The 14,527-nt window shown below is 41.7% G+C and overlaps 1 protein-coding gene across 11 annotated transcripts in view; it reads left to right on the top strand.

Annotated features, from left to right (window-relative positions):
* Positions 1-8,064, top strand: part of pign (phosphatidylinositol glycan anchor biosynthesis, class N) — a 130,440-nt gene extending 122,376 nt beyond the window's left edge. For all 11 annotated transcript variants that reach the window (XM_068053997.1, XM_068053969.1, XM_068053959.1 and 8 more), the window contains one exon: positions 6,528-8,064. In XM_068053997.1, the coding sequence (XP_067910098.1) occupies positions 6,528-6,651 (124 nt within the window). In that variant the 3' untranslated portion in view covers positions 6,652-8,064. The remainder of the gene's footprint in view (positions 1-6,527) is intronic.
* Positions 8,065-14,527: the final 6,463 nt, after the last annotated feature.

Below are 14,527 nucleotides of genomic sequence, written 5' to 3'. Positions count from 1 at the left end.
CAAAGAGGCTGGTTGTTAGTCAGATTTAACATGCTGCAACATGAATCTTAAGTAACCAGGCTTGTATTAGTTGCTGACGGCGCAGATCTGGCATCTGTATAAATGGAGTCATATCAGAAGCACTGAACGGGGAGAGGATTGTCAGTCTTGGATCACATGCCAGTCTCAGTATGAATAGGACTTAAGTTGGTTTTAATAAATTATCCGGCCTCTCTGAAGGAGGCTATGACTGCAACTGGCAAACCTTGCTTATCTACAGATGTCAGTGCGATGTTCCTGCAGCACTTCTAAAATGGCTAAGATTCTGTAATAATTAGCATGGTGTTCTTTTCCATTACTGATTTTATCATGGCAGGTACGTTTAACATACCCTCGATAAGCTATCAAAGCTTTTTAACACTCCAAATGAAAGCACTCATTCAGTAACTAAATATGACCTTTCTATCCTTATTGATCTCCCAGTTTGCAATAACCCAGAGCATGAGCTTTGTCATAATGTTTGCAAACTTCAGTAATTGCTCAAAACATTTAACTCATCTGAATTAATGAGAGACTATCATTGTCTATTTTTAGTTTTTCCCAGTTAATTAAACCCTTGAGTTGAGATGTGGCTTTTTCTCCACCTTGAAGCTATGGTGTCTATACCTCTAGCTAGCACAGTAACAGCACTTCAATCACAAGGATTTAATTAGTCAGGAAAAGCAACAGCCTGTGGTCGCAACAGTGCTGCTTCTCCTCTTCTCCCTGCTTTATATCTCTGATCCAAATCCCTCCTTCTGAATTAACCCCAGTCTGCCATAGCCCACTGTCTCTTTTATGCTCCATCGTGCTTTTCTCCACTGCTGTCAATCAGAAACCATAGAATTACCCGGAGTAATATGACTCCAGTTTTGGAGCATTAGAAAGGCTGAGACCACCTTGCCTCTCGGTAGCAACCCCAGGTATCAACAACAACAACAACTTGCATTTATGTAGCACCTTCAACGTAGTAAACTGTTCTAACAGGCTTTACAGGAGCATTCGCAAACAAGATATGACACTGAGCCACATAAGGAAATATTAAGATAGGTGGACTAAAACATTGGAGCATGAGGTAAGTTTTAAGGAGCATCTTAAAGGAGGACAGAGAGGTGGAGAGTAATAAAGTTCACCTAACTTTGCAAACAGGGTTGTTACCACACCCCACCTCGGAGACGCCAATAAAAGTTGCTTTTTGGCAGATGGATTAAGAGTCAGTATGTTTAACAACAACCATGAATGTTAATGACACATTCAAGGCCAATTCAGCCCATAAAGCTTGCTAAATTTTATCAGTGAATTTGAGGAAGGTTTAGTACAACTTGTGCGCTCATTGGGTGTAATATTGGGCTGAATTTTTGTCACGGAGGTGGGAAATAGGAGCCGAGTCTGTTTATGGGTCAGAAACCAACCTCCAGTGGGAAACTGATTAAAGTTCAGATTTTCAAGGGGTTGAGCCCTGAATTGATATGAAACATGTACAGCTGGAAATGCATAAAGCGCTGGTTAGGCCACAGCTGGAGTATTGTGTAAGATTCTGGTCACCACTTTACAGGCAGGACATAATTGCTCTGGAGACATTACAGAGGAGATTTATAAGAATGTTGCCAGGGCTTCAAAATTGCAGCTATGAGGAAAGATTGGATAGGCTAGGGTTGTTTTCCTTAGAACAGAAGAGGTTGGGGAGTGACTTATTATGAGGGGCCTAGATAGAGTAGGCAGGAACGACCTGTTTCCCGTGGTGGAGAGGTCAATTACCAGGGGACACAGATTTAAGGTGATTGGTAGAAGGATCAGAGGGGACATGAGGAAAAGGTTTTTCACCCAGAGGGTGGTGGGTGTCAGGAATTCACTGCTGGGATTGGTGTTGGAGGCAGAAACCCTCAACTCATTTAAAAGGTACCTGGACCTGCACCTGAAGTTCTGTAACCTGCAAGGCTACGTTCCAGATGCTGGAAGGTGGGATTAGATTGGGCGGCTAGATATTTCAGCCGGCGCAGACACGATGGGATAAGTGGCCTCTTTCTGTGCCGTAACTTCTCTATGGTTCTCTGGAATGAAGATCTGAGGCAGCCTGGACTGGCAGAGGATGAAGGAGTCATGGCAGCTGCTAGGAAAGCGAGTGCACAAATGGAGGAAACTCTTGTTGTTGTCATGCACCAATTGGGCGTTGAGAGAGTGCAAGCCCTTCCTGTTGATAGATCTCTTTGGCTGATCACTGGATGCCTTGATGGCCACATGGGTGAAGTTGATGCTCTGCACCTGGGGGAATCCAGTGATGGTGGCAAAACCCACTGCCCACTGTCCCTGCGAGGCCGTGTCTGCCATGAAATGAATGTGCTGTCCATTTCTTGCAAAGAGGGATCAGTGATCTGCAAGATGCAGTGGTGTGCAACCATTTGTGAGATCCCACTAAGGTCCGCAGAAGATCCTTGGAAGGATCCAGAAGTGAAGAAGTTCAAGGCCACAGTGATTTTGAAGGCACCTGTGAGAGCATGGCAACCAGTGCTGTGAAGTTTTCGGTGTCGAGGGCACAGATGTCTATGACCATCTGCCTGGCGAGGTGCAGTCTCCTATGGCACTGGATCTCAGTCATCTCTAAGTATCTCCATCTTTGACAGTGGATCCTGTGTTGAGGATTGATTGCCTTCCTGCCCCTCTTTCCTCTCCCGTGCCCTCCTGCTGCTTGGGGTTCCGCCTTTCCTATGGAAAGTGTTGCCCCTCATCGCCACTGGGCCCCAAGATCTGATGTTCATGCCCCCATTGCCAGCTGCAGCCTTCCTTCTTGGCAGGTGGTCGCCCAATTGTCCTTGGCAGTCTGCCCCCTTGCTCTTCTGTTCCTGTGACCCCAGAGGGGTTCTGACTGTAGAAAGCCTGGGCACTGAATGCCCACTCTCCCTATCATCTGTGCAGCACCAAGGGCACCATCTTACTAAAAACTGTCCACCTTTGCCTTGCTGACCCTTTTATGAGGCTCAGGTGATGCCCTGGGGAAACCATGACTGGCTCCCCACTCTGTACGCGCCTCCCCCCAGCTGATCTGTTTTAGAAGGTATCCCTTTAAAAATCAGGGCTTCGACCCCTTATTAGTCTTTACAAGCTTTTAAACTGTTAATTGCCCTGAATTGGAGGGAGAGCGGGATTTCTGTCCCGTTTTTTCCCTCCACCCCACGCTGCAGATTATTGCTGGTGCCAGGATCAGTGCCTTGAAATTGCCCGAAAAGTTCAGCCCATTGACTTTGACTAATAGTGTAAAAGGGGTGATAACGGATCAGCCGCCCATTATACATCTCTTGTACTTTTCATTTGTATTGAAACATCCGATTCATTATTGTCCAATATCGACATCAACATTTACCTTTTTATTTTTTCTAGATTTTGGTGCGAAATATATTGCATATTTTTTTCTCAGAGGCTCAGGCTCTATGCACCTAAAAAAAGAAACAGATTGCAGCTGCACTCCAGGCTCTGAATGTCATGAATCAACCTGGGGCGCTGACAGTTCAATAATAAAAACTTTAAGCTGCCTCCATATCTTTGGCCTGCAATGCCCCCCTTACCCCCCAAGTTGACAGGGGTTAGGGTAGGGGGCAATCCATATAATTAGTTTTGATAAGAACCCCAGCTAAATCATCCAACAAGCAGCATCTAAAGAAAATGCGCTGGAAGGCTGGGAATTCCCTTTCATAACTCATTACAGTACCAGCTCTGGCCCAGTTTCACCTTGTGTCAAAGCTTCAAGAAATCCAGGGCAGTAAAATGGGGGACAGAGGCCTGATGTAATGGGTTTCTATCTCTTATTCACTGCGCCAGGTTAATTCTCCCAAGTGCAGGACAGAAGACCTGATTTTACTGATGTTGGCCTAACAGCATGAAAAACAATGTATAGATGTTTCTGTGTAATGTTAGTTGAATTGGAAACAATCTTCTATTAATATAGCCTCAGGCTTTGCTTTTAGTGCCATGACATGTAGGGTTCATATCAGTCTGTGACTATAAAGAAGAATGCCAAGAAAGTGTTTGAATTCTGAAGGTCTTTGCCTATGTTAGTGGCACTTCTTTCTTGCCCTGTTCGCTATTCACTGTTATAGTGAGAATTGATTTGTAAACCTCTCATAACTCATGGAAATTCACCCCTGGATATGGGAAGTGGAACATAGGAGCAGGAGTAGGCCATTCAGCCCATCAAGCCTGCTCTGCCATTCAATATAATCATGCATTTCAATGCCTTTTTCCCATACTATTCCCATATCCCTTTATGTCATTAGTAATTAGGAATCTGTCAAGCTCTACTTTAAACATACTCAATGACTGAGCTTCCACTGCTCTCTGGGGTAGAGAATTCCAAAGATTCACAACCCTCCTGAGTAAAGAAATTTCTCCTCATCTCTGTCCTAAGTGGCTTCCCCCTTATTTTGAAATTGTGTCCCCTGGTTCTAGACTCACCAACCAGGGGAAACATCTTACCTGCATCTACCCTGTCTATCCCTTTAAATATTTTGTAGGTTTCAATGAGATCACCTCTCATTCTTCGAATCTCTCGAGAAGGCAGGCACGGTTTCCCCAATTTCTCTTCATAGGACAGTCCCGCCATCCCGGGAACAAGTCTGGTGAACCTTCATTGCAATTCCTCTATGGCAATAATATTCTTCCGAAGGTAAGGGGACCAAAACTGCACACAGTACAACAGGTGCGGTCTAAACAAGGTTCTATGCAATCGAAGCACGACTTCACTACTCCTGTACTCAAATCCTCTTGCGATAAAGGCTAACATACCATTCGCCTTCCTAATGCAGGAACTTGCACTAATGCTGTGACAAACACATGCCAGCCTAGTTGGCACTGGTAAGTTAATTAATAATGCTACTGTAGGTACATTAGCTAGGTTATGCTGGCTTGTGCAATCTTGCATTCCCAGATCACCACTCCGCGTGCACAGATACATAAGTGTTGTGCACAGTTCCATTGGTGTTAGCAACCTGCCAGTCTGTGGCTATTCTTGACACGTGAGCTGAGCCATTGAGTGTGGGAATGTAGTTTTGCTGAGTGCAGTCGTGTCCACATGGAGTCACTGGGTCACCAATCAAAAGTGAAAACCCTGGCTGTTTTCTTGCACTTTCTGTAGCTCAATAGTACAGAGGCTAGAATAGTACAGTAGAACAGCCAACATCATCCCAGCTATGATTCAGCCAATCAGCATAAAGCAGAGAGTGAACCTGGGATCTTCCTGCTCTATTTGGCTTAGTACCTCATCAAATGTTGTATTTGTATAGAGTCATCACGGAGCCCCAAACATAATAAAAGCAAAATACTGCGATTGCTGGAAATCTGAAATAAAAACAGAAACTGCTGGAAATACTCAGCAGGTCTGGCAGCATCTGTGGGGGGTGAAACAGAGTTAACGTTTCAGGTCAATGACCCTTCATCAGACCTGAAACCTTAACTCTTATCTCTCCACAGATGCTGCCAGACCTGCTGAGTATTTCCAGCAGTTTCTGTTTTTATGCCCCAAACATAATGTTGACTGTTGTTTGCCAAGGGACAGAACTGATGTAAATAGATTGGTATAGGGTAGTTATCATCTGTGTGATGGTTTCCTGATTGGAATTTGGGTATTATAAACTCCAGCTGCTACGCTGAAGCTGACACATGACTTCATGTCTGATTGAACATGTCCTGGTGGAGCCTGCACAACCCCAGCAGATTCAGATTTCACAGCTCTGTACTGTGACTTTCACATCATCTTTAGTACATTCAAGTGGAAAGCATAGTATAGCGAGGGTTGTTAAAAAACATGTCCGGAGTGGCCACAAAGTCTACCTTTTGATCTGAAGTGGTTTATTCAAAACAATAGAGTGAACCCCAAGCATAATCTTATCCCATACCTCTGGCACCTGTCGCATCTCTCAGGTATAAAGGAATTACTAGTGGTGAAGGGTGGAACCTGTGGTAATGCTGTGTATTCTTAGTGTGATTCCTGAGGGAGACAGTGGGGTTAGGCATCTTTTCCTCCTTCATCAGCCTCTACTTAAGTATAAAACAAAACTCTACTTGTGTTCAGCACTGTAGGAAGAGATCCTGCAAACTGGTGTCAACACGAAGATTTTGTAAACAGTAATTTTTATAAAAATTGTTCTGGTCTGGGAATAAACAGAGATCTTCTACCAATGTCAAGAGGGATAAATCCTAGTGGGGCAGCCCCGTATGAGAGCTTTTATGCAGCAGATTATGCAGGGAGATCATTTAACACAAGGGCTGCAAGCGTCTATATGGTCATACCTACTTGGTGAGTGACGGTGCTCTGTTCATATGTATGTGGAGTTTGCACCTCTTTCAACAACCTGAGTAGACAATCTGACATCTTAGGCCGCTATTAATTCTCCACATCGGCTAGAAAACCCATGACAACAGAAATATTTAATCAGATTTGGTAACTTAAGTGCAAAAACAACATTATCTCTTAAAAACCATGTTATCAATCAAGTTAATTGATCTTTCCTTTGTTACAGTATCAGCCATTATGTCATTGTGATGTCGATGACCATTTTTCTCATGTTCCTGAGTCGCCTGGCTGAGGCCCTGACAACGCAGAGAATTAGACTTCAAGGGAAAATCAAGCAGCATTTCACATAATTGTTGAGTAACGTGGATGATTAAACTGGATTTGAAATGGGAAACAGTATTTTCGGTGAAATTGAGAGCGACATTGTCTGCGACTGATCTCACAAGCCCTCTTGGTGTGCCAGATGGTATTATCAACTGGATGAGAGAATTTTTCGAGAAGCAGAAAGTGACCAGAGATTTGTAATCATGTTGTTTTTAATACCAGTCTGATTCAAATCACACGAATGTGCAGTCAGCTCTAACGTGGCATGGTGAGTGCTGAAACCGATGTTAATAACTAGAGACTGGCAATTTTACTGAAAGCCAACTTTAATCTGGCTTTGGAAGATTTGAGACCCAAGTAAGCAAATCCTGGTACAGGCAATTTTTTCACAACAAACTTAATTTACAGTAAATGAAAAGCACTTGTGTTTACAAGGGCATCGGCGTATCATTTTCAACTGGAGTAAACCTCCTCCAGTTCTGTATGTGTGCTTGGCTGCTTATTGCAGTGAGGAAGTTAATGGTCAGAGCCAGAAGCTGACATTGTAATTACATAGTGGCGGGAGCAAGGCTGCGGGTGATCTGAGAGATAGAAATAGTAGAAATCTAGAGAAGAAACATTAAGTTTAAAGGACAAAAAAGTCCTGAAATGGGAAAGTCATTGAAGAGGTTACTGCGGTGGAATGAGAAACCCGCTGTTATTTCTTGTGATTAAGCCTTTTGAAGCATTTTTATTTTTGTACTTATTTTAATTTGATACATTGGAACTTGTGCTATTCGGTGCTCTTTATTCAAACATGCTGTATCAGGTGAGTTTCAGGGGTGTGGCAGTGTAAGTAGCACCACAACTTTCACATGTCTGGCGTCACTTTTTAATTAAATAGTATTAAAGTTGATGCCATATTAAGACATAACTAGCTTACCGTTAAATGTATGCATTATCCAAGCAGATGCGGCTTCTGGGATTTTTACGCGAGAGTAATGACCAAATGTGGCCTTCACTGTAATGTTACATTTTAAGTCCATAATTGTCTGTGTGATGAAACTTTTCACTCCATCTAGTAAGCCTGAAGTTTATAATAGTCATGGTTTGAATATGCTGTACACAACTTGAATATTTATGCACTTGTTACACAATGTGTAACCCAGATTTTTTTAATGTAATATGTGTTTATATTCATCATTGTCTGATGAATAGAATATAAAGAATGGGAAATAGCCAGTTGGCCCAAGGAATCACACCCTTTGAGTACATTTATTCTCTATCAAGCATCTAATTACATTTTAAAAGCCCCTAATAATGTTTACCTCTCTTACCTTGATTAATAGACTATTTCAAAAAATTATCATCAAGTAAAGAAATATTTTCCTGATACATGTTCTACGTTTACTTTTTTATATCCTCTGGGCTTCCTTTCTGTGCATACTTTGAAGTCATAATATGAGCTCATCTCATCTGTGTTATTACAAATGTTATAAACTTCAGTTGTGAAGCTTAAACGTCTTCAGTCTGCCCTTTTTAGCTCATCCCCTTTGCATCGGGGGTCAATTTTTGCTGCTCTTTTCTGTAATAATAGGAGAATTCTGGAAATACCCAGGAGGTCTGGCAGCATTTGTGGAGAGAGAAACACAGTTAAAATCTCAGGTCAATGACTTTTCATCAGAACTTGATGAAACCATCTATAACCACCAATTTTCCGGCCGCACTCCAAAGTGAAAATGACTCCCGCACTCTGCTGTTCCGGTTAGATAGTCTAGCGCTCTAATTAGAGTTTTTTTTTTAATTGATTCAGTACGTTGTCAATGGAATGCAGGATTCATTTCCCACAGGTATGGTGACAGCCTAACTAGAACTACGTTCCTACAAGGCACCAGTAGAGTTTTGAAAATAAATTGAATAACTGCACTCACTGCTCTCAGCATCAGCAAGCACACAGCTGTAAGCATTGCAAAACGTTGTGGGGCGTCAGCATAACAAAATGTAACTTGACGGCAATTTATTAGCCTGACCTATGAAAAGAAAACTACAATCCACAACAGACTTGCACAAGCATTACTGAGTATAAAATAGAACCAAACTAACCTGCCTACCAAGGTCAACGCCTAATAACTCTGGTGTACATGCACTTCACTGCAGCATCTTCATTGACAACCAGACAGCTAGTGATGATTGGACGGGTAATGTGGCAACAATTATCCGTGGGCACACTTTATGGTGCTTACATTCTAAAGTACCAAAATGCTACTCAGAACATGTGTGCTTATTTTTTTAACCAGGCTATTGGGGATTTAGTGCTGGAGTGAGTTAGTGCTTTCACCCCTGTCATTTGGGTTTTGTTGCAGCCTAGACTGGTGAATCAAAACCTGCTGTACCTGCTAGCTGTAGGAGCCCTATCTGAATTAAGTCGGGCACTGTCAACACAGTTTCAAAAGCAAATTGGCTCGCAGCATATTGATTGGATGTTATAATGTATTGGTCATGGCACTGGGCTAGTAACCCAAAGAGTTCGTAAGTTCATTCATACAATGGCAAGCTGTGAATTTGGATTCAATAAATATGGTAATTTGTGGCCTGGCACAAGAAAACAATAACTGCTCACTTTAGGGTGAAAAATCATAGGATAGTGAGCACAGAACCAGAAAATCTCAACCATGCTGTCAGTCTGGCAAAGAATATGAAATAAGATCTCGGTGTATTTAGTTACTTTGGGTGCATTTTTAGCCGGTTATAAACCCCAACAGAAAGATAATGTGAAAGCTTATAAATGCATTATTTTTTATGATTACTCACTGAGCATCCATGGCATTGCTCACAAATAGTCTGGAGCAGCTATTAACCTGGTCTGTCTCTATAAGGTCAGTGCTCAGTACTTGCAATGAGTAACTTCTAAATGTTTCTAGAGGCCAAAAAGAGTTCAATTGTCTTTTACCAGATTCATGGAAATTTTGAACTACAGGCCAGGAAAAAGACAGTTTGCCTTTCACTGATTTAAGGTAATTGGCAAGAGAAATAAAGGCGACATGAGGACAAATGTTTTTACGCAGCGAGTAGTTAGGATCTGGAATGCACTGCCTGAGAGTGTGGTAGAGGCAGTATCAATTGTGGCTTTCAAAAGGAAATTGGATAATTATCTGAGAAAAAAAAATTGCAGGACTATGGGGAAAAGGTGGGGGATTGGAACTAGCTGAGTTGCTCTTGCAGAGAGCTGGCACGGACGCGATGGCCCAAATGGCCTCCTCCTGTGCTGTAACCATTCTATGATCCTTTGTTCTATACATTTGACACTAGAGAAATGCAGATGCTATCAAAATATTTGAGTGGAAGGCATCTGTTGTATAAATAGAATACACATTGGACAGCAGTGGTTTATGGAAAGTTAACAACTGACTTAACTACAACTCCCTAATGTGTAATTGCACACCTCTAATCCAAGTGCCAGTAGTTTTGTGACTCCCAAGTGTTCATTATTTCCTCCGCATTCTTCAGTTGCATTTTATTTCAATATCTAATGCATTAGGGAAAATGTGGGATAGATAAAGCTGTAGTTTAGAATCATAGAATGGTTATAGCACAGAAGGAGGCCATTTAGCCCACCATGTCTACCTGCTCTACAAGAGCAATTCAGCAAGTTCCACTCCCCTCCCTTTTCCCCATAGCCCTGCAATTGTTTTTCTTCAGATAATTGTCCAATTTCCTTTTGAAAGCTACAGTTAAATCTCCCTCCACCGCACTCTCAGGCAGTGCATTCCAGATCCTAAACATTCGCTGCGTAAAAAGGTTTGCCCTCATGTCACCTTTGTTTCTTTTTCCTGGCCTGTAGCTCAAAATTTCCATGGACCTGTTAAAAGACAATTGAACTTTTCTTGGCCTCTAGAAATATTTAGAACTTACTCATTGCAAGTACTGAGCACTGACCTTATAGAGACAGACCAGGTTAATAGCTGCTCCAGACTATTTGTGAGCAATGCCATGAACGGTCAGCTCAGGTGATGGTGTCGCTGGCTATTCCAGTATTTAATGCCCATCCCTAATTGCCCTTGAGAAGGTGGTGGTGAGCTGCCTTCTTGAACCGCTGCAGTCCTTGGGGTACAGGTACGCCAACAGTGCTGTTAGGAAGGGAGTTCTAGGATTCTGACCAAGCGACAGCGAAGGCATAAGCATATAGTTCCAAGTCAGGAAGGTGTGTGGCTTGGAGGGAAACATGCAGGTGGTGGTGTTCCCATGCATCTGCTGCCCTTGTCCTTCCAGGTGTTGGAGGTCGTGGGTTTGGAAGGTGCTGTCGGAGCTTTAGTGAGTTGCTGCAGTGCCTCTTGTAGATGGTACACACTGCTGCCACAAATCATAAAAAGTAAAGTATTATAAGCTTTCAAATTATTTTATATTACCCTGTTTCTGTTTGGGTGCATTTTTAGCTAGTTATAAGCTCTAAGTAACGACACACATCAAGGTCTTATTTCATATTCTTTGCCAGATTGACTGCATTTGTTGAGATTTTCTGGTTCTGTGCTCACTATCCTATGATTTTCCACCCTAAAGTGAACAGTTATTGTTTTCTGGTATCAGACCACAAATTACCATATTTAGTGAATCCAAATTTACAACTTGCCATTGTATGAATGAACTCACCAACTCTTCGGTCACGGCACTGGACTAGTAGCCCAGATTAGATTGTATAAACCAGAGGTGGCCAACCTTTCAAGAGTTTTAGAGCAGAGAAAAAACTTATATCTGACATGAGCTTTAGGTGTTGATACCTTTTAGCCATTATGTGGGTGTCAGCTTTGGGTCAGTGGTGGTACCCTCACCTTTAAAGGTTGTGTTTAAACCTTACTCCGAACTTGAATGCATAATTCAGACTGACACTACCGTGCAGCACTGAGGGAGCTGGAAAAGGTATAATTCAACTAAGGCACTGTCTGCCCTCTCAATGGCACTATTTCAAGAAGAGGATAGAAGTTTTCCCAGGTGCCCTGGACAACAATTATAGCTCAACCAACATCATCTAAAAGATTTTCTAGTCATTTATCTCATTGCTGTTTGTGGAAGCTTGCTGTATGCAAATTGGCTGTCGTGTTTCCTATATTACAACAGTGACCACATGTCGACATTAAAGATCCAATGACATAATTCGAAGGTCAGGGAGATCTGACCATCCTGGCCAATACTTATTCCTCAGCCAACAGCTCTATGGGCGGAACAGTGGCGCATTGGTTAGCACCACAGCCTCACAGCTCCAGCGACCCGGGTTCGATTCTGAGTACTGCCTGTGCGAAGTTTGCAAGTTCTCCCTGTGATTGTGTAGGTTTTCGCCGAGTGCTCCGGTTTCCTCCCACAGCCAAAGACTTGCAGGTTGATAGGTAAATTGGCCATTATAAATTGTCCCTAGTATAGGTAGGTGGTAGGGGAATTGAGGGAAGGCGGGAATGTGGTAGGAATATGGGATTAATGTAGGATTAGTATAAATGGGTGGTTGATGGTCGGCACAGACTCAGTGGGCCGAAGGGCCTGTTTTAGTGCTGTATCTCTAAATAAATAAAAATAAATAAAGAACAGATTTTCACATTGCTGTTTGTGGGATCTTGCTGTTCACAAATTAGCTGCCACGCAACAACAGTGACTACATTTCAAAAGTACTTCATAGGCTGTGAAGCACTTTGTTCTGTTTGAGGTAGTCAAAGGTGCAAAATAAATTCAAGTTCATGACAGTTTACGTTATGGGAGAATGAGCTCTGCTAGTTTTGGCTCTACAGATGCTGGGCCACACCTCCATTACAGCAAAAGTGGCTTACATTAAAATATTAGTACATCTATACACAACTATTAATATTTTAGTGCAACAGGTAGGTAGCATTGTGGTTATGTTATTGGACTAGTAATCTAGAGGCCTGGACTGATGATTTGGAGATAGAATTCAAATCCCACCATAGCAGCTGGGGATTTTAAAATCAATTCATTAAACAAAAATCTGGAATAAAAAGCTATTATTAGTAAAGGTGACCACAAAACTCTAATGTCCTTTAGGGAAGGAAATCTGTTCTCCTTACCTGGTCTGGCCTACATGTGACTCCAGACCCACAGCAACATGGTTGACTCTTAAATGCCCTCTGAAATGGCCTAGCAAGCCACTCAGTTGTATTTAAGAAGGTGGCTCACCACCACCTTCTCAAGGGCATTTAGGGATGGACATAAATGCTGGCCTTGCCAGCTGTACCTACATCCTGTGAATGGCACATTCTTTATTGAATAGAGTTATGGCAAGAGAAATCCAATCCTTTTTTTAGTTGAAGGATATTGGTTTTCAAAAGTATTTCCAACCACAATTAGAATCAAAATTCAGTCATTTCTGATGTATAATAAAACACTACTATTAGTAATAACACTACATGCTTACTGCTATTCTCACTGCAATAAAATTACACTTGCAATTTAACGAAGTATAGTCCAACACAGGAATCAGTGAGACCAACATTTATACCCAGTTATGTTACTGCACAGTATCAGGCCTTTTGGCCATCTGCTCTAATCCCAGTCTCACTTCTAATGCCCTTTAATATTCCTCTCTTTCTGGCAGTTATTTAATTGAAAAGAATTTATGGGCTCTGCTTCAACAGTTTGTGGCACAGAATTTCACATTCTACTCAACTCTAGATATTTTTTCTAACCTAATTTTTTGTGATTATCTGCTCTTTCATCTTGCCAACAGTGTGAATGATCAGTTCAGCAATCACCATTTATCTCATCCTAACTCTTCATAATCTTGAAGATTTTTGTGAAGTTTCCCATTGGGCTCTCAGTTCTAGTGGGGAAAAGAGCTCTAACGTCTCAAGTTTCTTTTCATAACTATAGCCCCTTATTCCCTGATGAGATTAAAGTTAATCTACATGCACACTTTACTTTTGCAACCTACCTATTATTGATGTCCAAAACTATAGCCAATACTGTAGTCTAAGGTCTTGTACAAGTTCAATATCATTCCTTGTTTTTCTATAATATGCCTCTAATTTAATTTTTTTTTTACCTCCTTGCTTTTGTATTCTATTCTCTGGATAATACAAAAAATATACATGGTCGTGTTTGTCTTCAGACCAGATTTGTTCTCTAACTTCATATTTTTCACCAGTGGAAGGAAAGATTTGCGTACCTAGGCAGAACAACAGTTAGAAATCAGACAATGGTTTGAGTCATTCTTACATGGCACTTTCAGCCAAAACTCAAGGATTCCCTCTTTTAGAATTAGCTGAGAAATCATTTTATAACTGTTTACCGCACCAGATACTGTGTCAGTTGATTCAAGAAACTCACTCAGCTTGTTAAGCTTGCTGGATTTTGAAATTTAACCAAGTATTATGTTCAGAAATAGATCTTAATTCTACGACACCTATTCTATAACAAGTCATGAGTTTTTCTGGCTATTGCATTGCTCACAACTTGGGACACCTCGGCTGGGCCAGAATCCAGATCCTTGCTCTCTCAAAGTGGCAGATAACTAATCAGCTTCCTCTGCTTTACACAGTCATTATTGTTTTATCTTCCTCAATGAGCTGTGGTGAATAGACTCCCTTTCACAAGATGGGGATAGACCTATGGCTACTGAAAATGCTTCATTCTTATCTGAGCTTTCTCAAGGTTGTAGGCTAAATTAGTTATTTTCTTTGTTTAGTATTTTCTATAACCTGCACTCTCCTTTCTTAACCGTATCGGTCTGTTCCAGCTGATTTGCTCAAAACATGTTTTCCTGCTTTGGTTAAACTATGTGACTGCCTGCATGCATTGATTCAAGCTAACTTCACTCACCCATAATAATAACTCTGTTAGCGATTTTATTGTTTAATGCTAAAACCGATACAAGAAGCACATTTATTTTTCAGCAATAATCAATGGTGAATACAAGCAATCTGCATC

This window comes from Heterodontus francisci, chromosome 2 (genome assembly GCF_036365525.1).
Source record: "Heterodontus francisci isolate sHetFra1 chromosome 2, sHetFra1.hap1, whole genome shotgun sequence".
In the NCBI taxonomy this organism is placed as follows: Eukaryota; Metazoa; Chordata; class Chondrichthyes; order Heterodontiformes; family Heterodontidae; genus Heterodontus; species Heterodontus francisci.
This window is presented reverse-complemented; position numbering and strand designations above follow the sequence as displayed.